At 51.5% G+C, this 22,180-nt stretch overlaps 1 protein-coding gene across 6 annotated transcripts in view; it reads right to left on the bottom strand.

The window, feature by feature from the left end:
• The window catches only part of Zmiz1 (zinc finger MIZ-type containing 1), a 225,900-nt gene that overhangs the window by 25,086 nt on the left and 178,634 nt on the right, over positions 1–22,180 (bottom strand). For 5 of the 6 annotated variants that reach the window (XM_048339140.1, XM_048339143.1, XM_048339142.1 and 2 more), the window contains one exon: positions 7,763–7,907. In XM_048339140.1, coding sequence (XP_048195097.1) covers positions 7,763–7,907 — 145 coding nt within the window. Of the gene's footprint in view, positions 1–7,762; positions 7,908–16,164; positions 16,171–22,180 lie in introns of those variants that run through there. The other variant, XM_048339145.1, reaches the window with a different exon arrangement.

Here is a 22,180-nt window from a genome sequence, read left to right as displayed (position 1 = left end):
GCACTGGAGGCTCTCAAATAAGCTTAGTTCCAACTGCTCTGTGGTGGGTGGGCCTTGTGGGCGGAAATAGGTTCTTTCCTGTTTGGTCCATTCTACTCTACACTCCATGAGAAGCAGAGTTAAATGACACTACCTGGCTGGCATTCCCACTGTCCCAGAGTAAAAGCTCTCACCTGACATGCATGCAGGGGGTCAGCACGCACGCTCACATACACACACAGGGGCCCTGTGAGATGCTGCATGCATACCAGGAAGTGACAGGTGCACCACGGGGGTGGGGGCTGTCAGGATACACAGGCTTCCGCAGGCACCTGCTACTGAAGCAGAAGTAGTCACCACACTCCCTGAGGGGCTGGTGACTCACCTCATGCTGAAGGCTCACACCCATGCAGTCCCCACTGCAGTAAGTCTGATGATATGTCACCCACCCAGAGTAAGGGGGGCACCTGGTCCCATGCACAAGATCAAGGTCAGGTCAGGCTTGTGGCTGTGGCTGCTACCCAACAGAGCCGAGGAACTTGCTGGGGCTTGCCTAAGGGGCTCAGAGGTGTGCTTCTTTGATGAGCACTGTTTAGTCTACAGCACATATGGCTTAGGTAGAGGCGCCTGGCATTTGGGGCCACCCACTGGGACCCACTTCTCTCCTTGCACACCCTTTTTAAAAAAATTTTAAATTTATTTATTTATTAAACAAAATTTTTTGACAAGGTGTTGTCTCCTTGCACACTCTTGACTTCTGTGCAAAGGGAGAACAGATTTCTTGGCATCTGAGAGCCTCAACTTTGTTGGTGATTCTGACCCACTCCATACTACCTGATTCTGCATGGCCCTGATCTCATGTCACCAAAGGCCCTCAGAAACAGGCTCACCCAGGCAAAACTGGCCGCCACCCACTCATCTCACCCAGAGGTGCCAGGCCAGAAGCCATGCCGGTCCAGTGCCTCCTGGCTGGAGCAGCTGTGCCTCCTCTCAGCCTGGGAGCTGTGTTACCAGGAATCCAACAGGAAGCCCCAGCCTTTTGGCACGAATTCTACCAGCTCCTCACACTCTGTGAGAGCCCCTTGCCTTGTTCCTCTTGCCTCAGGAGTTGCTGCTTTGAGGTTTCAGGCTCCCCAGGTCTGGCTTGATGTCCTTATAAACTGAGAAGACTTGGGAGGTCTTTGTTGAGCACAAGAACGTGCTTAGGGAAGGGCCACTGCTCTATGGGGATGCTGGGAATACATTGTGAGTCCATTATAAAGCTTGATTGCCCAGTGCCTGAAATATCTGTGGCCACTGGGCCTCGGTGCCCAGGGAAGGGTAGTGGTCCCAGCTCTCCAGGGAGAACAAAGAACTAGCTTGCTCTCCTCTCGATGAGCAGCATCAGGGTTGTCATCTGCAAAGTGAACGTGATCACAGACCACCCCCAACTGCATCCGGGGAAGTGCTGGCTACTGCTATTACCGTGTTCTGATGCACTGAATGGTGTCCAGCTGTCAGGAACGGTATGAAGGAACTTTCCCCTAAAAACTCAGTCCTCTGCTCAGCAGGATCTCTCAGGACAGCAGGGCCAGCAGAGGGAAAGGCTGCTGGTCACATGACCTCAGTAAGCAGTGTCTCAAGGACCTGGGGGACTGGATCCAGCGAGGCAGACTCCTGGGACAGATGACGGTGATGCACGAGATTGGGTATTAATGGGGCTCTGCAAGTCTGCAGACCCCAGAAGGGGCCACATCTTCCCTGGGTTTCTCAGGGAAGTCACTGCGCTATGTGTGTGCATGGGACTGGTAGGGGAGTAGGGGGAGGCTCTTAGCATAAAGGGACAGGGGAGGTTCAAAGCTGGGCTTCACAGGGAACAGAGAAGATCCAGACTGCATCCCCCTGAGAAGAGGCTTTACATAGGAAATCACCTCCTTTAGCCTTGGCTGGCTCAGCTGGGAAGGAAGCAGGGACTCAAAATCATTGTTGAGGCTCTCATTTTGAAATAAAAAGAAGGGAATTTTGCAGGATCAAGGTCACTTATAGGCTCTGGAGTTTGACTCTGAAGGGTCAGATGTTGGCTCTGCCACCGATAGCCTTAGCTTCCTCATCTAAAACACTGTCCTAAGATGAAATGCAAGAATTCAGTGTGGTGCCTGCCAGACAGGCATTTGCTCTCACTCTGTTTCTCTAGCACAGCCATGGTGCGGGCTCCCACAGTTATGGTAAGGTGCTCTGAAGATTGAGAACTGGCTCCTAATCGGAAGGGCTAGTATCGGTGATCCCTGCCTGTTAACTAAAGAGAATGTGTGTTCCAAGCTCTGAGACTTTCCTGTTTGCCTGCCTTCTCTTCTCTAGCTGGTCAACTCCTACTCATACTTCTAGGCCCAGCCTGCATATTCCCTTTGATGACTTTCCTAAGACAGAATCAAGGGTATTTTTCTGTTTGCTGAGCATGTTTTGCATCTTTATTTTATTTTTTCTTATACCAGTACTGAGGCTTGTTTAGGGTCTGGGTGCTATCCTTCAGCTTTTTTGCTCAAGGCTAACACACTCTACCACTTGAACCATAGCTCTGTTCTTGGCTTTTTGATACTTAATTAGAAACAGGAGTCTCACAGACTTTCCTGAAGGTTGATCTTCAGATCTCAGTTTCCTAAGTAGCTAGGGTTACAGGTGTGAACCATCGGTGCCTGGCCAGACATCTATTTTATTTTATCATTCATTCATTCATTCACTCACTCATTCATTTATTTATTTATTTGTTAGTCCTGGGGCTTGAACTCAGGGGCTGAGCACTGTCTCTGACTTCTTTTGTTCAAGGCTAGCAGCACTCTACCACTTGAGCCACAACGCCACTTCTGGCCTTTTCTGTTTATGTGGTACTGAGGAATTGAACCCAGGGCTTTGTGTAAGGGAGGTAAGTACTCCCATTAGGCCATATTCCCAGCTCCGCATCTATTTTGTAGAGCTCTTCATGTTGTGATTGCCCTTGATGGTTTACATGTCTGTGTGCCAGCTCCACTGTCAGTGAGGCTGGTTTCCTGAGCTAGCCCTGGGATAAAGGAGGTGATTCCTAGCCCTGCACCCCACCCCCCCACCTGCGGAGTCACTGTCTACACAGGCATCCCCAGAAGGCAGAGAGGGGGAGGGGAGCTGGACTATTTCTTGCCTGGCACTTGCAGCAGCTGCTTTATTTGGGAGAAGCAAGCAGTTCCCACTGTGGGCAGGCTCTGTCAGATCCTAATTAATTCCCCTGATCCAGCGCTATGGGTGGGGCCATGGGCTAGGTAGGCTGCAGGGCGGCGGCTAATGAAAGGTCAAGCCAGCGAGAAGCTATGCTCCTGGTCTCTTTTAATTTCAGGGAACCATGAACAGCATTCTCCATCATCACAATGACCCGGGGCTGCTTCCTCCCCTCTGTGGAACCTGGAGGAGACACGTGCACTTCTAGCACAGGAGAGGGTGTGAACGCTTTCCAAGGGGGAGGCAGAAAAGCTCCTTATATCTTAGCAATCTGGAGCAGATGGATGGAGTGAGATATGTGGCTCTTTCCATTTTCCTTTCTGTGTTTTCCTTTCCTTTTTTTTCCCCTTAACATTTCTTGGGCAAAAAGGGTCTACTACAAACTGAGCTTTGGCACACCGCCACAGAAAAAGCTAAAAATGGCAGCTGCAAAGATGGGGGAGACGAAGGAAGAGAAGATGGCAGCTGGTTTTGATCAACCTCCATCGGCTGACCACAAACAACACACACTAGCTGGTGTCAGGCTGAGGGCTGGGAGAGTAGTAGCCTGGGTTGTAGGGAGGGAGGGGTTATAGAGCATCCATGGGGCTCCTGCTGTGCCAGTCATGCATTCTGCCAGACAAGCATCCTGACCCTGCCCTTACTATTATTTCCTCTATGGATGAGGAATCAGGCACGGAGAGGTGGAGTCATTGCTCATTTTGCCGAGCTAAAAGACAACAGCCTGGTATCAAGGCCCATGTTCCCACTTGTGGGGGCGGAGGGGGGGGCAAACCTCAGACCTGGAAGAGGAAGGTGGCCCCTGATCTTGAGTCTTTGTAATCAAATTAACAGCACAAACAAGATTGATTAGGTTCCTAATTACTTTTGCAACACTAATTTGCATACAGACAAGGAGCTAATCACAAATGACTATTTTAACCACTCACTAAAAGCTTGGTAGAGCCAGGCCCTAGTTTCATGCCTGTAATCTTAGCTACACTGAGGATAGCTAAGGATCATAGTTTGAAGCCAGCTTGGACAGAAAAGTCCTTTAGACTCTTATCCCCAATTAACTAGCAAAAATCCGGAAGTGGAGGTGTGACTCAAGTGGTACAGTATCCGCCTTGAGCAGAAAATCCAAGTGAGAATACAAGGCCCTGAGTTTAAGCCCCAATTTTGGCACTAAATAAATACATAAGCATGTAAGAATACATGACAGATAGATAGATGGATGGATGATAGAGAGATAGAGATAGACAGACAGACAGACAAGGCTGGGAGAGGGCAGTAGGAGCTGGCAGGAAGCCCACATCACTTTGAGGAAGGTGACCTCCTGCCTCACCTACAGCTGAACCTTCTAGGACATTGAGTGGCTTCCCTTTTCTTGATGGCCTTCTAGATCCTTTTGTATATCTTCTCTAGCCACAAAGATGGCTTTGCAATGGCCTGGTGGGACAAATAACATGGGGGCTCTAGAGACTTGTACATCCCAGCTATCCTTTTCCAACATGCCACTTATAGCTCAGAGTATATCACCTGGCCCTCTCTGAGACTCAGAGAGGGCAAGAGCCTCATTAAGAGGCACAGCACAGCCCTGCATGGAGGAACCAGGCCCGGATTCCCAGCCATTTACTCAGGTGCACAGTGTTCATGGCCTGAGGTGGGTATGACTGTGGAGGCCACGCTACAGGGACACTGTAGTCACCAGGGACCCTCTGCACCTCTGCACCTTCAAGCTCCTGGGTTCCTATCCTGATTGCCCCCAGAGCCTCCAGATGAGAGCCCCCAGCTAAGAGCAGCACACCCTAGCCCAGAGAACCTTGGCTCTCCCTGGCCTGGTTTTCTTGACATAAGGCATGCATGATTTCAGTCATGCAGTTGGGAATGATGGACTTAAACAGGGCCTTAACTGTGAAGGCCTCCCATCTCCTTCCCTTCGAGTGTGGGGAATGAGCCCCATGGAGTTCCCCTGGAAGGGACAGTATTCCCCGACGGGGCTGTTCATGAAGGAAGGTTATAAGGAGAGGCTATTCAACTCCTGGGCACCACTCAGAGTGTGTCCTCAGAGCAGCCCTGGGTTTGGGGAAGAGATGGACACCAATTCTTGTTCACCTAATGACATGTCTTCTTGTGGTCCCACCTAGCCTGCTATCATGTGGGAATAAGAATGGGCTGTGTGGCCTCTTCCAAGAAGACCCTCCAAACCAGGCGAACAGCCAGAAACCTCCACACTGACCTTGAAGGACCAAGCACCAGGAGCAACGGCAAAGCAGTGCCCAGTGCCCTACTCTACCTTGATGGCCAGGTGCTCTTGGCTATGTTACTCTCCTACTCTGCACTCACTTCCTCTCTAGTTCTGCCAGGTGGAGAGGTGGGTCACCCCCAGAAGGCCCATCATTTCATGGTGCTCCAGAGAGGGGTCCTCATTATGTGTGTGTGGTGTTCACTGGTTTCCTAAAGTAAACACCTAGCAAGTCTTCCAGCTCGGTCTCTGACAAACCACCGAGGGCCACTGGACGAATGCCAGATGGCTCTTCAAGCCTCCAGACAACTTGCTTTGCATTCCCTGTCAGAGTTGACCTTGTGCATGTGTGTGTGTATGGGGAGGGGGCGGGGGTTGCTCTGTGTCCCCATCTCTTCTAGGCAAAGCCATCTTGAAGTTGTAAAGTGCATGTGGCCATTCCCAGATCAAGTCCTTCCTAGTCAACACTATTCATCCTTGGCAGTCTCCTGGCTGCCAATCTTGCCCACTTTTCTCCCCTGGAATCCAGGCCCGCCAGGCTGCTTCCAGCCCTGCCTTTGTCTGTTAGCTCCCAATTCTGCCCAGGGACTCTTACTTCTCCATTGGCCAGTCTGAGTTTCTAGAGTGGAGACACTTTTCACCTCTGTCTATCTTCAGGATGGCATAATTTCATTCTTGATGAGCTTAACTCAGTGAAGACCCAGTAAAAGATCCTTTGTGGCCCAAGCAGATCTGAGACAAGTCTATGGTGAGAACACTGGCCCAACATCATCAACCTGAGTAAAATGACTCTGAGGAGAGAAGGTGAGGCAGGACACAATGTGGGGTGATGACAGGCAGGATGATTCTGGAGATGATGGCTGGGCCAGAATGATTAACCTGAAGTATCACCAAGATGACTGCCAACCATGTTGATTAGGTGACATCATCTATTGCCTGTGCTCAGCACTAGGCTCCATGGGAAATAGCCTGCAGCTTTCTAGCCTGACCGAGGTGAAGGAAAGGAAAGGTGGGGGTAGTGGTGTTTGCTTCTCCAGAGCCTTGGTTCACAGCCTGGGGCTGATACCACTCAACTCAGTTAAGTATGTGAGGGCGTTTTTGTTTTTGCAATGCTTAGGGGAAGGAGCTAGTCATTACAAGAATTAGGTAGGCAGAAGGCCTCCCCTCCCCCAATATTAAACACTCCACCAAACCCTTCACTGTCCATTGGCCATATACCAATCCACAAGAAAACACTGGCATAAGAGGGAGGCAGTTGTGGCTACTAGTGGCCAGACACAGGGTCTGTCAAGGCAGTGCTCTGGGTTGGGGTGCGCCTGGTTGGGGTGATGTTGCCAAGCAGGGGGCACCAGCCCTAATGAGCAAACCAAAGTCTTCTCTAGTTCAGAGTCAACAAGCCTCTAATTCAATTTCTAAGTGTGGATGACGGAGCTCCCAGTTCTGCATGCAGCGTGCTCTGGGCCACGGGTGCCTGGATCAGGAGGGATAATGAGAGCCAATCGGATTGCAAATGTTCCTCCTGTTCATTAGCAGGAGGCACCTAGGGAGTACAGACAGTATGACAGGCCCCACGGTGCCAGGGTCAGCCTGCAGAGAGCAGCCAGGCTCAGCAAGGTGCCCTCCCGATAATTAACTGAGGGAAATCACCAATCCTGGCCACGTGCTCATCTGCAGTTGGTACAGAGCAGCCTGGCCAGCTTCTAGGTGCCCAGAGGCCTTGAATAAGCCTGTTCCTGCCCAGGACTCCGGTTTTCTGGCAGATATGGCCCAGGCTCACATGGCTTTGGTGTGATGGGTCTGGGCTGGTTCTGTTCCTCAGTGAGGATGATACCACTGGCAGCCTCGGGGCCCTTCTGACATTCTGCCTGCTGCTGGTTTTCCTGATTTTGCCTAAGACTGCTCAGGAAAGAGTTCAGGAAAGTCCTGATTCAGGGTTCCTAATATTCCATCTGACACCTTGAAGGAGAGACAGTCCCCTAGGGAAGGACTCGGCAGATGGGTAGGAAAAATCCAGTGCGCTCTTCCTATTTTTTTCCACTTTATTTTCCTTCCCTTTCGTTTCTATTTTTTTCATCTTGCTATGTAGCCCAGGCTGGCCTGGAATTCCTGTGTAGCTGGGATTATAAGCATGTATCACTACATCCAGCTCAAAATAGCATTCACTACGAAGACTTAAAAAAAAAAAAAAAAAGAAGAAAGGAAAGAAAAACAAGTGCAACTCGGAAGATGTGATATTTTCCCAGCTGCTCAGAGGCCCTAACCTGGTTTTTCCAACCCAGGGGGGTTTCCAAGGAGACCCTGTGCACCCGCCCAGGGAGGTACCTGCCCACTCACCTGTGCGACAGAGTGGGTTTCATGGAGCTCATGGAGTTGAGGGGGGGCTGCATGGGGAGTTTCCCAGGGGGGTCGCTCTGGCGGCTCTTCTGATGTCGGAGCAGCAGCAGGCGGCCAAGCTCCTCACACCAGGATGACAGCAGGGCTGCAAAGAAAAAGAGGATGGTCAGTGGACACCCTGGCTACTGTGTCTCATCGCCCGGCTTCCCTGCACTCTGCCAGCACTGGCTGTTGGTGATACCAGCTTGGCTCCCAGGAGACAGTAAGCCTTCTCAGAGGTCTTAGTGCTCTCCATAAAAAGGGACTAACTCCCCCCTCCCCCTGGAGGATCCCAAAACATCCACTGCTAAGGGCCAGTGAGAGGGGGCCCGAGTTTAATGACCACCACACTGAGAAGCATTGTAGAGTCCAGAAAATCAAGACAAAAGGCAGAGAAAGGGCCAGGGAGAGATGCGAGGGGACAGGGGCATGACCTTTGCACGTTACCCCCCCCCCCTCCTCAAACTAGGACTCAAAACTAGGTATTCAATGCTTGCTTTTTCATTGGCTGGTGCTCTACCAACCAAGCCACGGCCCCCAACTCCCCTTTGGACTTTTAAGTAGTCCCTCCCCCGATGTGCACTTTAAATAGCTCTACATGGCTTCTCCCTGTGGGTTCATTAAAGCCTGTGGGCACATCCAGGAGTGTCGTTAGGGCCTTCCCTGAGACTCCCACCCCAAACTTGCCCCACATAGAATACATGTGGCACCTGCCTTCCCACCAAGTCCACTGCTGGTCCCTGCATGGCTGGGCATTTGCCTGTTGAAAGGACGGAAGGAGTTCTAGAGTGGAGTAGAGGGGAGTGGAGGGTTATGCTACAGACTGCCAAGGGCACCACATGTGGAAATGGGCAAAAGCCAGGCTGATGTCCAGGCTGAGTGAGCTTCGAATAAACTGGTATTGAGGGAGGGGGAGGGGTAGAGTGATTTTCTTTGATTCTTCACCATCCAACTGCAGCCTCCAGAGGACAAAAGCATTGTCTATGTCAGCAAGTCTCTCAGCCTGGCCTCTAGAGTCACAGCTATGTGACTCTAAGGAGCTCAGAGACCCTTTCTGAGTGGGCCTCAGTGTGTTTGGAGGTAAAGAGTGGTAATGCCCTTTGCCCTGCCCTCCTAGCTGTGGGGAGGGGCAGATGGAAGAACTAAGAGACACATCCTGGGCACCACACTTCAGCTCATGCCTCTCTTGATGAGAGTCCTTGGGCCACATTGACTGGAGAGCTGACTTGTCTATCAGTTATTAGGCTGGAAACAAGGTCTTCAGTTTGCACACTAGCTTGCTCTTGCATATTGTGTGTGTCTGTGTGCATGCGAGCATGTGCGTGCTGATACTACTGGGACTTGAACTCAGGGTCTGAGAGCTGTCCTGTGGCTTCTTTTGTTCAAGGCTGGCACTCTGCCACTTGAGCAACAGCTCTCCTTGTGGCTTTCTGCTAGCCAATTGAAGATAATCTCACGGAATTTCCTGCCTGCGCTGACCTAACTGCAATCCTCAGATCTCAGCATCCCGAGGAGCTAGGATCATAGGCTTGAGCCATGGGTGTCCAGCTGGGATGAATTTTAAAGGATTTCATGTGGGCCCCTGCCCTGTCTGTGGGGGTCACCTGGCTGCCACCACACAAGGGAGGAGAGAATAAGGGAGGAGAGGTTCTTCTCATCCCCCACACGCTGAGAAACTGGCAAGGCTCCTCCAGCAGTGCCCTGCACACATCTGCTGTGGCTGGAGGGAAAGCTGCCTATTCAATGAGGCTGGAACAAACAGAAGTGCATTTGCAGATTGCTCCATTCTTCTCCAGGCCCCTAGTTACGTTCCTTGTGCGGGGGCACCGGGCATCTGGGAACTCATTTGCATGCCAAGCACGAGGCAGCCTGATCACAGCGCCAGGACGCTCACCGCCAGCCAGCACAAAGAACTGCAGATGGTGCTGCCCACCCCGCCTTCCTAGCCTTGTTCTCCTCGGGGGAAAGCCACACACACCATGCACTAAGGGACCGGGGTTTTCCTCCACAGGTCATTGATGTCCCTTCTCTTCTTATTGTCAGCAGAGTGGTTTCAGGAAAGAGAATAAAGGCAGACAGGCAGGGAAGCTTTTGTGCAGAGCCTGGCCACAAGGGCCTGGCATGGTGTGTGTGTGTGTGTGTGTGTGTGTGTGTGTGTGTGTGTGTGTGTGTGTGTGTGTGTGTTAGGCAGCCACAACTTCACACACCTGGAAGATTACATTCCTGCAACTGAGAGGGCAAGTGGGACCGTGAGGGAAGCCCATTACCCCCCTCCCCTCCTGTAGAGAGGCTGGCTACTGAGGACGAATGTCAGTCCCCTCCCCTCCCAGCCCCTTGATGGTGAGTGGGTACAGACCAACAGGAACTGTCTGGAAGCAAATGCTGGTGACTGACAACACACGGGAACCGGAAGGCAAGAAAGAGAATCTGGGCACCACCCTAAGAAGCATGACAGGTCAAGGCAGAGGCAGGTGGGGATTGCACAAGGGCTGGGGTGGGGGTAGGGGGACAGTGGTGCCCGATATGGTGTCATGCACATTGCTTGTCTGGAAAGGCCTGTTTGTGCTGCTGGGGCAGGTCCTGCCTGCTTGCCTCCTTGGCCTGCCTTTGTCTTGTGCACTGGCTGGGTGGGGTATATAGTCCTGAGATGGAAAAAGCCTACTTACTGTGGCATATGCAGATGGTTCAGGTGTGAGAGGATAGTGCCAGTCCTGGCTTGGGCCTCTCTTTGAAGCAGTGTCCCTTTTATCCCCTGGATGGTCAATATGTGTCCCTCACCTTGTCCTAAGATACCCCCCTTTATACACTCAAATAGCAGGAGGTATCTCAGTGCCCCCTCCTCAATTGTTTACTTTCTGGTGTGTGTTTATGTATGTGTGTGCTGGTACTGGGGCCTCACTCAGCTATTCTACTCAAGGCTGGTGCTTGACCATTTGAGCTACACATACCTCTACTTCTAGCCGTTTAAGGTTCACTTGGTGACAGATTTGTCTGCCCGGCTGGCTTCAAACTAGGATGCCCAGATCTCAGCCTCCTGAGTAGCTAGGGTTACAGGTGTGAGCCAACAGTGCCTGACCCCCTTTTCTCTTCTTACAAAGTGCAACTTGCTTAGTCTCAAGGCAGCCCCGGCAGTGTGTGACTGCCTCTCTGGTGGACAGAGGATATTTGGCTTCCGGCCTAGTGCTTCTGTGGCCAAAGCTATATCTACCACCCGTGCAGCTGGCCATAGATCCACTAGGACCTGAGGCTGGACCTCTAGGAGCTGAGTGTGTCTAAAGGGAGATGCTCTGAAGCTGCAGAAGGGCCAAGGACAGGCACTTGGGATCTAGCATGTCCTTTCTGGACCCATCCCAATTAGGGTCATGGAACAGGGAGGAGGGTGCCCTTTGCCTGTGGGGAACTGAGAAGCAGCGATCAGTCTCAGCCAGGGGTAGAGGCAGGAAAGGGGCTAAAGGGGCTGGGACCAGGCATTCTTGGAGCCAGTGGCATGACTGTGGCAACATACTATCTCCTTTGTTCAGGCAGGACCTGTAACTGACTCTGGCCTTCCCAAGAGGGTGAGGCTTCAAACTCATGTCTTCTGTGCACTGCCCAGGCATGGAGTGGCCCCTAGAGAGGTCTTCTCTACCCCCCTCCCTTAGGGCAGTTCTTGTGCAACACACACAAGCTGGGTGGGGCTGCAGGAATCTGGTCTCTCAGGCTTCTCATGGAGTCCCATGTCTTATCCTCACCAGGCCATTCAGGCACTTCACCAGCAACAGGGGTACAACCTTGGACCCCATCCTTCGATGCTGAGCCTCAAGCCAGATTTCCAAGTGCTCTCCAAACTCTTCAGCACAGTGTGCAGAGGCACGAGACACACAGACACAGACAGCCCAACACTTCTGAAATGATTTGTTGGGATCCCCTCCCCTCCTAGCCGGCCGGTATCTCCCCTCCTAGCCGGCTCCAGACACCCAATCCACTTTCACCTTAGGTGCCAACATGTCTGACAGCTCGCCTGGCGTTCACCCCACCAACAGCTGCCGAGCACCTGTGTGCAAGTGCTCCTGCAGTGACGTGAACTAGGCCCGGGCTGGCTCCCCTCCTCTCGTCCAAGCCACTCAGGATGGCATGCCATGCCTGCAAAGCTGGGAGGCGTCCCCAGCTGTCACTCTTCCCTCGTGGGGGCAGGTGTGAGGATGGACCCAGTCATCACCATGAGGCACAGCATTTCCCAGGTTCCTGGTCAGTGCGGCCCGCCTGCCACTACGTGGATGGCAATTAGCATCTGTGCCCTTGGCAGGGTGACCCTGGGCTTGGCTGTCCAGTTCTGATCCCAGGACAGAGACAAATGTCCCAGGTAGGCTTTAGTGGTCCATGGAGGGGGGGTGTCATGCAGGTGGGTGATATAGGTTATTCAGTCATCTTCCTAGACAACCATTTACCTTGCTCAGACTGGAAGCAAAAGGCAGTTCCCCCATCCAAAGGCAGCTGTCTCCCCAGGCAGTGCAAAGGCACGTGTAGCCCTGGAAGGGAAGTGTTTCTGCTTCCCTCTGGGTCCCCACGGACAGGCTAAGGGCCTCTGCACCGGCTGTACCAATCAGGTGGTGCTCACACATGCTGGCTACCCATAGCTGCTCAACTGCAGTACGAATGGAAATGAAAGACAGAGGGGTCTAAGGACGAGGGACCCAAAAGATAGATCTGAGAGGATATGGAGGAAGAATGAGGTCACTGAGGAAAAGCAAGGTCCCTCCCATCTCACCAAGATCTTTCCACAGTAATGCACCTTGCATGCAAGTGCCACTCCAATATCCTTTAGACACAAGGAAAATAAATAAGAGGGGCATTAGAGGTAAGGATGGCATAGGCGGAGAGATCCCCAGGTATGTGTGCCCACGACGGGTTCAGCCAGGCAGAGGCTGGGCCGAGTATCAAAGAGGACAAACAGACGTCCCTGGGCCCATAGGTCAGGTAAGTCCTTTGCACACTGGGCTCCAGTTTGCAAAGGAACAAGAAATCAGAGGCAGCCACAGTCTCCACAGAGCAAGAGAAGTTCCCTGGGGAGATCTGAACAAGGACTTCTGGGGTGCTCATTCTGGTTGAGATCCGGGAACGAGGATGACAGGAGCTTTATCCAAGCTGGTGCAGATGGCAGACCACACGCGGAATGAAACAAAGGCATATTGAGATCCATAGCAACTCATGGCTAGAAAGCCAATAAGGAGTAGAGGCCTATGTTCAAGAGAGAGAGAGAGCGTGTGTGTATGTGTGTGTGTGTGTGTGTGTGTGTGTGTGTGTGTGTGTGTGTGTGTGTGTATGTGTGGAGGGGGCCAAAGGGTGGGGTTCTGAGACCCAGGAGGCCCCTGGGATGGAGAGGACCCTAAAATGCTGAGGACAGGGTCTTCAAGGCAGAGGGCAGCCACTTTTCCCTCAAACATACCCTGGGAAGGGGAGAGGGTATAGGAAGAGCCCCTAGAAGGATACAGGTGGACTTCACTATTAGTTAAAAAAACTCACTAGCCATGCATTTCAGATGCATAGGGACCTTCTCCTGTGACAGCTAGGTGAGCAGTCTCCTTTCTTGATGAAGAGGTCTGCCTGGCACAGGACCAGGGCTTTGCACGCTGTACCAGGGACAGGAGAGCTAGATCTCCATACTGAGCACCTCTCTTCCTCTCCTCCCCTGCCAAAATACATTCCAAATCCTTCTTCCTACATACACAAGAGGGCTGGGGGCATTTGCAGTCACCTTCCAAAGATGGACCCCTGCCCTGTGCCACCCACCAATTACTCCATGCCAACTGTTCCTACAGCCCAGCTCCCTTGCATCTTGCTTGCTGGCATCCAAGTACCCTGTGCCAGTTGGGACACTTGTAATCTCAACAACAGAATCCTACCATTTGTCTCTCTCCAAACTCATGTCCTGCCACCCCACCCTGTCACATGGCAGCCAGAGGCATTTTCCCCCCCAAGTGCATTCTGGTATACCTGTGGTGGATGGGAGATGCTAATGGAGACAGACAGGAGTCATGAGCTAAGCTAGCCAGGGCGTGTCCTAGGGCTCATGTGCACCTCCCCAAGGGCCATGGTAGGATTGAGTGAGTGGGCTTTCCACAACCCCAGCACCCAGTTCGAGGTTTAGCACATGTTATGCAGCCAATACATGACTAACTTGTCACTGTGAGTCACAGGCAAGAACCCTGTACGCAGAGAGGAGGGGGAGATGGTCAGACACTATGCACACATCTGAAACCTGGACCGCAGGGGTATCTTCTTTAAGAGCAAGACACTTCAATGGAATCCTGCCAGGATGTCCAGAGAGACTGGTGTTGTCACCAAATAAAGCCTGCCATGGTATTCAGTGACCCATTTCATGGCACATACAGCCGCAGTGGTAGTAGAATAAAGGTAAGCAGTTTACCTGGTAAGCAGGTATTCTAAGACTTCACCACCACCCTATGTCTCCCCAACACGGGGGTTGGTGTTGGAGCTTATGTTAAGGAAGTTTTTGGTGTCTATCTATCTGCATTTCCCTCTGGAGCCCAGAATATGGCCTTCCAGTCCTTTCGGGGAACAGGTGTCACACTCCCCTGCCCTCTGACCTTCCATTTCCCCATTGTTGGTGCCTAAGGGGGTTAAGACAGTGAGTCTCCTGCCTGTGCCTAATCTATGGTTCCAGACTCCAGACCTGTGCACAGAAAAGGGGTGGCTCATGTCTGTAATCCTGGCTACTCAGAAGGCTGAGCTCTGAGGTTTAAAGTCAGCCCATGAAGACAAATGCAAAGCTGTGAGGCTCATATCTAATTAACTACCACAGAGCTAGAAGCAGAGCTGTGGCTTGAGTGGTGGAACACTAGCCTTGAGTACAAAAGTTCAAGGATCTGAGTTCATGCCCCAGGAGCAACACACACACACACACACACACACACACACACACACACACACACAAGCAGGCTGGAGCCAGGCCGCTTGGATCAAAGCTCAGCTTGCCAACATAGCAGCTGTGTGACCCTGGGTATGGTCCTTAGCTCTCTGGGCTTCAGTTTTCCTTCTGTCAAATGGGGCCAGTTAATGTTACTTTCATAAACGCATTAAACAGGCCATACAATGGTGGCTCAGTCCTGTAATCCTAGCTTCTCAGGAGGCTGAGATCTGAGGATTGTGGTTTAAAGCTAGCCTGGGCAGAAAAGTTCATAAGACTTTTATTTCCAATAAACCACCAGAAAACTGGAAGTGGAGCTGTGGCTCATAGTGGCAGAGCACTAGACTTGAGCAAGAAGAGCCCAGGGGCAGTGCCCAGGCCTTGAGTTCAAACCTCATGATTGACAAAATTTTTTTTTAAAAAAGCACTAAACAGGCCAGCTGCCTCTACAAGCCCAGTGATATTAGGGTGGCCCAGAAATAGAAAGTAGACCCCTGCTCTCAGTGCCTGTCAGTCCTGTCTCTCTGACTCTGTGAGGATCCCAAATACTCAAAAAGCCAGCTTGACATCTTCCTTCACACTGCCTAGTCCCTGGGGCAGGCAGTGCCCGCCCCCCAACTGTGCCTACATCTTCTGTTTATCCAGATCCCAAGTACTATACGCTCACTCCAACATCTGCCCACTCTAGATTCAACTGTACAAGGAGGTCTGGGCAGTGGGCACAGGTGAGACCCCCTTCTCAGGCCCTCCCCTCCCCCCTACATCCTGTTCTCCGCACCCTGAGGCCCTTTCACTGCTAGGCACCCTAAGTAATGGCGCCAAGGCCCTGTCCCTCCCCCTCTGGTTTATGGCATTTTCTCCTCCCAGGAGGAAACAACACAGGAAGTGCATGAGGGAGGAGGACTGCAGGGCAAGGTTTGCTGACCTGAGCCCTCTAGCCATGATGAGCTCTGAGGTCACCAAATGTCAGTGTGCTAGAGGGGTACGACTGTAGGACGAATGACCACGCAAGACCACAATTTTCCCTTGTCCAGTCATTTGGCACCCTCTGCCTCACAAGTGTCCTTTGAGGGGGTACATGGAATTTCCCTTCTGTGTCCCCAATCTGTGATATCACATCAAAGAACAGTCATCAGATGATAGCTCAGTGCCTCCCCAGTTTCCTTTCCCCCTCTGCCTCCAACTTCCTGTGTGACTGGAGACAGCTTCCTTCTTCTCGGGCTGCACGTATGAGGTGGGCAACAGGACCACTGTTCTTGGACAATGAACTGGTCATCGGGAATGTCATGTGAGCAGGAGGGGGTGGGGAGTGGAGGGATGGGGGTGGGCTAGTCTTTGATGGCTCTGAGAACTAGCTCCTGACAGAATGGCCATACTATTTCTCTGACTACCAGCTTGTGGTCCAGTCCTGTTAACTGTTTCTGATTTTTCTAGATCATTCCCACATTCTGCTCACCAGCAGACGTGGTGAGATGAGAAGCCAGAACCATCTGTTGGTCTTGAAACCTCAGTTCTTGGCCCTGCAGGGGCTCAGGAGAACAGCTGCCTGGGACAAGCATGGCGACTTGCAGTTTGTCCCCTGGCCCCACTGGCTCCCCAGGTTGGGAAGGACCTGCCTTTTCTGGTGCTGTGGTCCAGCCTCAGGCCAGCTCTACTGCTGGAACATTCCTGCTTGTTTCACCCCCTCTCCCTGAGGGCTCTAGGCGTGTGAACGCATCCTGGGAATTGAACTCTGGAGGACCTCTGAGCCCACTGGGCTGATTTCCCAAACCGGTTTGGCCTTTCCTCACCCAGCGGAGCCTGTCTGTGAGCCTCAAGAAAACCCGAGCTTGGAAAGTGCCCTGCCCACCTCACACTTCCACCTGAGCGTGCTCGAACAATTCGGGCACAACTGCCAAGACACCCTGGGCACTGTTCCCATCAGAGAAAAAGAAGGTCCCTTCCTTCTTGGGAATTCTACCTCAGCAGTGTCCCCAAAGTGCTGTGGCCTGAGGATGGGCCTGGACCGGGACATGGGCCAACATGCTGTGTGTGGCTGGCAGAAAGCAGCTGGCAGGAAGCCAGGCCCTAGGAGCACTGGCCAGCCCTGCCACTGCCACAGACCCTCAAGCCCACCGTGGGGTGAGGAACAGCCACAGCTCCAATCCTGGAGAAGTTAGAAGCCTTTCCGGTGACAGACCAAGTGTATGGCAATCTAGGCACAGCCAAACCTGGATTTTTGTCATCTCAGAGATGGACATTTGCTGGACGGGGGCAGTGGATAGACCTTCGAAGTGGGAAATTACATAGCACTAGTAACAAAAGTAGTCAAGTGCAAGGGGCCTGTGTCTTGTTCTAGCTACTCAGAAAGTGGAGATCTGATGATAGGGGTGTAAAGTCAACCTGGATAAGAGTCTGTGAGATGCTTATCTCTGGTGAGACACCAAAATCAGAAAAAGAACTGTGGCTCAAGAGGTAGAGTGCCAGCCTTGAAAGAAAAGGATAAGGGACAGCACTCAGGCCCCAAGTTCAAGCCCCAGTACTGGCACCAAATAAGAACAACAACAACAACAAAATAATTCCAACGAATCTAGAGGCTGAGACCTGAAGGGTCCCCAGTTTGAAGCCAGTCAGTTTATCTATATAAGTTCACTAAATTCCATCTCTAAAATAACCACAAAAACTAGGGCTAGAGGCATTGCTCAAGTGATAAGAGTACCTCTGGTGGAGCAAGCATGAAATCCTCAGCTCAAATCCCAGTATTGCAAAAGAAAAAAGAAAAGTAACAGAACAAGCGTGCCAGAGAGAGAGGAGGGGCCTTGAGGGAGGGGCACAGTCACAATGCCCACTTTCAGGGCCCTGGCCAAAGCCAGGCTGAGAGTAGAGGGCCTCTACGTACACAAGCTCCACATTTGGGGAGGACATGGGTGTCAGTAGCACAGATCTCCTGGGTGTGTCAAGGTCCACCCATGTCCTAGGCAGGCTGCTGGGGCCACCTCTTCCAACAGTGCCCAAGCAGCCAGAGCAGAGCCCAGAAGCAGAGCTCAGGGCGGTGATGAAATCAGCCACCCAGGGAGGTGAGGATTTGTTTTCCTAACTGGCTCTGGGTCAACACTCACAGTGTGGTGTGCCTACAAGGTGATGAGGGAGCCACACCTGCTGTGCCCACAGCCAGCAGCTGCCCAATAAGCCTGCACTTGCACTCAGGCCTTGTTCCAGCAGGAGCCACCCCGAGAGCCTGTTTTCCATTCTGCACATACAGCATCTCCCCTGGGCTAAACACCATGGCCTATTGCTCGCTCTCAGGGAAGCCGGAGGGGCTAAGAAGGGGTTACGAGAATCAATTTCTTCCCTGGGTAATTTACTTTCCTGAGACTTCTCAGCTGGAGGCATGCTTTTGGGCTGTGCCCGCCTCCCAGCCTAAAGAGGAGAGGCTGCAGTGAGTCCCTTTCCAGGACTGCACAGAATCCTGGCTCTGTGTGTGTGTATATATGTGTGTGTGTGTGTGTGTGTGTGTGTGTGTGTGTGTGTGTGTGTGTGTGTGTACACACATGTACTAGGGCTTGAACTCAAGGTCTGGGAACTGTCTCTTAGCTTAATTAAACAAAACTTGTTATTAAGGTGAAATACAGAGGGATTACATATGTCAGGTAAAGAGTACATTTCACTTTGGAAAATGTCGCCCCTTCCTTTTGTCCCTTAGCTTTTTCACTGAAGGCTGGTGCTCTACTACTTGAGCCACAGCTCCATTCAAGAGTCTCATTGAGGCTGAGGGTCAGTGGCTTACACCTGTAATCCTAGCTACACAGGAGGCTGAGATCTGAGTATTGCAGTTTGAAACCAACCTGGGCAGGAAAGCCCATGAGACTCTTTTTTTTTTTTTTTTTTTAAATCTCCAATCAAGTACTAAAAAGCTAAAAATGGCTGTGGCTCAATGTAATAAAACAGTAGCCCTGAGCACAAAAGTTCAGGGACAGTGGCCAGGCCCTGAGTTCAAGACATAGAACAAGCACACACATGCAAAGTTTCATTGACTTCAATGCCCCTGCTGTCTTCTGAGATCTCAGATCTAGGATTACAGGCATGAGCCATTGGCACCGGGCTGACACCCAGCTCTTAATATCACACCTATTGGTACACCATGAGATTGAATAGCCTTGATGTATAATTCTTGAACTTGTCTGGATCCTGAACTCTACCCTAGGGAAGTTCAGCAGCTGCCCCCAGCACCATTCAAGTGGTTTCTGACCTCATCCTCCAGTCCTGGTCCAAAATCAACTAAGCCTTGAGAAGGTACTGATCCTACAGCATCTTTGCTCTTAGCAAAAAATAAAAAATAAATCACCCAGACAATTCCCCAGACCTAAGTAGCAGAGAATGGACATGGATAGGGCACTGTTTTCCATCAAAGATAACCTGATGACCAGAGAGGTCTCTACTAGCCTTCTGCCTCACTCTTTCAGTCCCTCAGCTCACCCACCCTCCCCTGCTTCCCAGGCTTCCTAACATGTTTGTAGGAAGTGCAGGTTCCTATGCTAGAACTATAGATTCCTCCATCTGACTCGGGGCAGTGGGGCTGAGGTCTGAAGCAGGCCTAGGCCTGTGCCATCAGGCAGGTGGTCATCAGAAGTGGCAGCAGGCACCATACCAGCAGCTCCCTGAAACCACACAGGGACTATGAGCTCAGAAGGCACTGCAAGCTGTGTGCAGGGTCTCTCATTCCACGCACACACACTCCCATGGCAGCATCAGGGACAAACGGGCTTCACAAACCCTAAGTGTGGTTAGTTGGTAGGACCTAGGAAATCACCTGTACCAGCCCTTACTACATCCCAGGTGCCCAGCAGGAGAGCTAGGCAGGTGTATGACCTTATTGCCCCAAGTACCAGTATGACCTCTATCTACCCCAGGGTGCTCAAGTCCTCATGTACTCAGGAGAATGTGCTCATCACTTTCAAAATACTTATTCACAGATGTGTGTGTGTGTGTGTGTGTGTGTGTGTGTGTGTGTGTGAATACTTTCCTATTTGCAGAAGGTTCTTTATGCGATGAACCAATTCTCTGTGGGTTTAAGTATCTAGTTGCCTCATAGTAATGAAAACGAGAATGGTTTATAAGAATTCAATTTACAGCCAGAGCTTCCTGGATGCACCTGTTACTCAAGGTGTAACACAGCTGGGTGATGTCTGGGTGAATCCAACTCCTCAACAGGGAAGTTTCAGGGCTGGACTGAACCATGTGGAGCTCTCTAGTTTCTAGGGCTCTCCATTTTGCCCAATCTCAGAATCACCTAGAAGACTTATCTTAAGTGTTGGGCCCTACCCCCTAGTACACTTCAGATTCGGTGGGTGAATGGAATAAAAGAATATGCATTTCTAATCAGTTCCCAGGTGAGTAACGAGAATGAATGTATCGCTAAAAACGACTGCTCTTGCCAGGTGCTATAGCAATCCTGGCTACTCAGGAAGCTGCGATCTAGGGATCATGGTTCAAAAGTCAGCCTAGGCAGAAAAGTCTGTGAGACTCTTATTCCAATTAACTAGTAAAAAACTAGAAGTATAGGAGTTGGAGGCCTGGCTCAGTTAGTAGAATGCTAGTCAATGAACAAAAGTGTCAGGTACCAAGTTTGAGTCCCAGTCTTGGACCTAAAAAAAAAGCTGGAAGTGGGGCTGTGGCTCAAGTGGTAGAGTGCCAGCCTTGAACAAAAACACTAAGGGATAGTGCCCAGGCCCTGAGTTCAAACCCTAGTACTGGCACAAAAACAAAACAAAACACATGCATGCACGCACGCACGCACGCACGCGCCCTGCTGCTTTGGACCAGGAGGTGGGTGAGCTTGGAACCTGGATGGAGGCAGATGCTCAGTTACTGCATGAATGCATTAGGGAGTGAGTTAGCCCTTCCCTTTTCCCTTCTGTTTCAGAATGCATGGATGCTCTGGGAACCGAAAGAGCCATGTGACCAACAAATGTCCTCTTGGTTTGCTGCTGGCCTCCCCTGACTGCTGCACTCAAAGCCCTGAAGGTGCCTGTGTGACAAGAAAAGGACTACAGGGAAAGTCATCAAGATTGGGTGGAGCTTCAGTTTATTTAGGAGCTATGAGCCCCATGATCTTGGAGCGGGCCCCAGTGGGCATGGCACCTGTTTCTTCACCTGCCTAGACAGGTGATCATGGCTATGGCTGAAGAGCTTGCTTTGACCCAGCACTGCTCTGGGCACTTGTGCCATGGGGTCTGATTAAAGCTCCTACACACGGTCCTAATCCTCCACAGCTTCCCAGCTGCCTGGGGGATGGCGGTGTGGCTCTGCACACCATTGGGGGAGGGTGAGGGGGAAAGGGAACACTTCCCAGAGTGTCTGTAAGAGCTGAGTTGGGTCTTGCAAAGCCACTTGGCTCTCAGGAAGCAGCTCCAGGTACATCAGGGGACAGACAACAGCTGGGGCCATCAGCAGCTCAGGGCCAGCTCCTTGCTTCTCTTCCAGAGCTGCTGGCAGAGGCATCATTTGTTTGGGTCTCTGCAGTATTTAATCACCATGCAGCTCTCCCTCCCTCCTCCTCCTCTCCAGCGCCTGCTCTCTCCCTGCAGGAAGCAGCTCTCTGCTTTCTGCCTCTCATGGAGGCTATGAAAAATAAACAGGGCATGCAGAGAAAAGAGAAGGAAACATGTGGAGGGAGGGGCGTGGGAGCCAGATGACCAGCTAGCTGGCCTGAACCAGAATGGGTGCCAGCTACGTGAGCTTGCAAGTCCAAGCAGCCAGACCACTACCACCCAGCAGGGGTAAAGACTGGCTACCCCACCAAGGGAGACAGGGATAAATCTAATGACCCCTTGGGGAACTAGATGAAACATTCCTGACCTTCTGGGGGTCTGGAGTCCATGGAGAATATGATGGCAAGAATGTACTCTTTGTTGCCTTTAAGAGAGCCTGGAAAACCAGGTAGGTGGCACATGTCTGTGATCCTACGCCCAAAAGACAGAGCTATGAAGGAAGATTGCGAATTCAAGGCCAGCCTGAGCTTACACAGTGAGACTCCGCCTCAACAGAAACAAACACACCAGAAAGAGAGCTAGATCACACAGGAACATGTCCTTGGAAAGGTCAGCTGCAGACTGAGCAGAGATCTGATATAACCTTTGTCTCTGTTCATTTTCCTGACAATTCTGTGGAGGGACCATGACCCCCAGCACGACTCCCACTTTATCCCTTCTCTGGCACCCAGAGAGGCTACAACGTGTCTAACAACCACCAGCAGTAGTAGTCAACAGGGTGGCTCTATGCTCTCTGAATGAATGAAATTACCTTTCTTGTGTGTGGGCTGGTCATGGGCCTTGAAGTCAGGGCCTGAATGCTGTCCCTGAGCTTTTTGTGCTCAAGGCTGGTGCTCTACCATTTGAGTCACAGCTCCACTTCCAGCTTTTTTTGTTAGTTAATTGGAGATAAGAGTCTTACGGACTTTCCTATCTACCTGGCTTCGAACTGAGGTCCTCAGA

This window comes from Perognathus longimembris, chromosome 2 (genome assembly GCF_023159225.1).
Source record: "Perognathus longimembris pacificus isolate PPM17 chromosome 2, ASM2315922v1, whole genome shotgun sequence".
NCBI classification, from domain to species: domain Eukaryota; kingdom Metazoa; phylum Chordata; class Mammalia; order Rodentia; family Heteromyidae; genus Perognathus; species Perognathus longimembris.
This window is presented reverse-complemented; position numbering and strand designations above follow the sequence as displayed.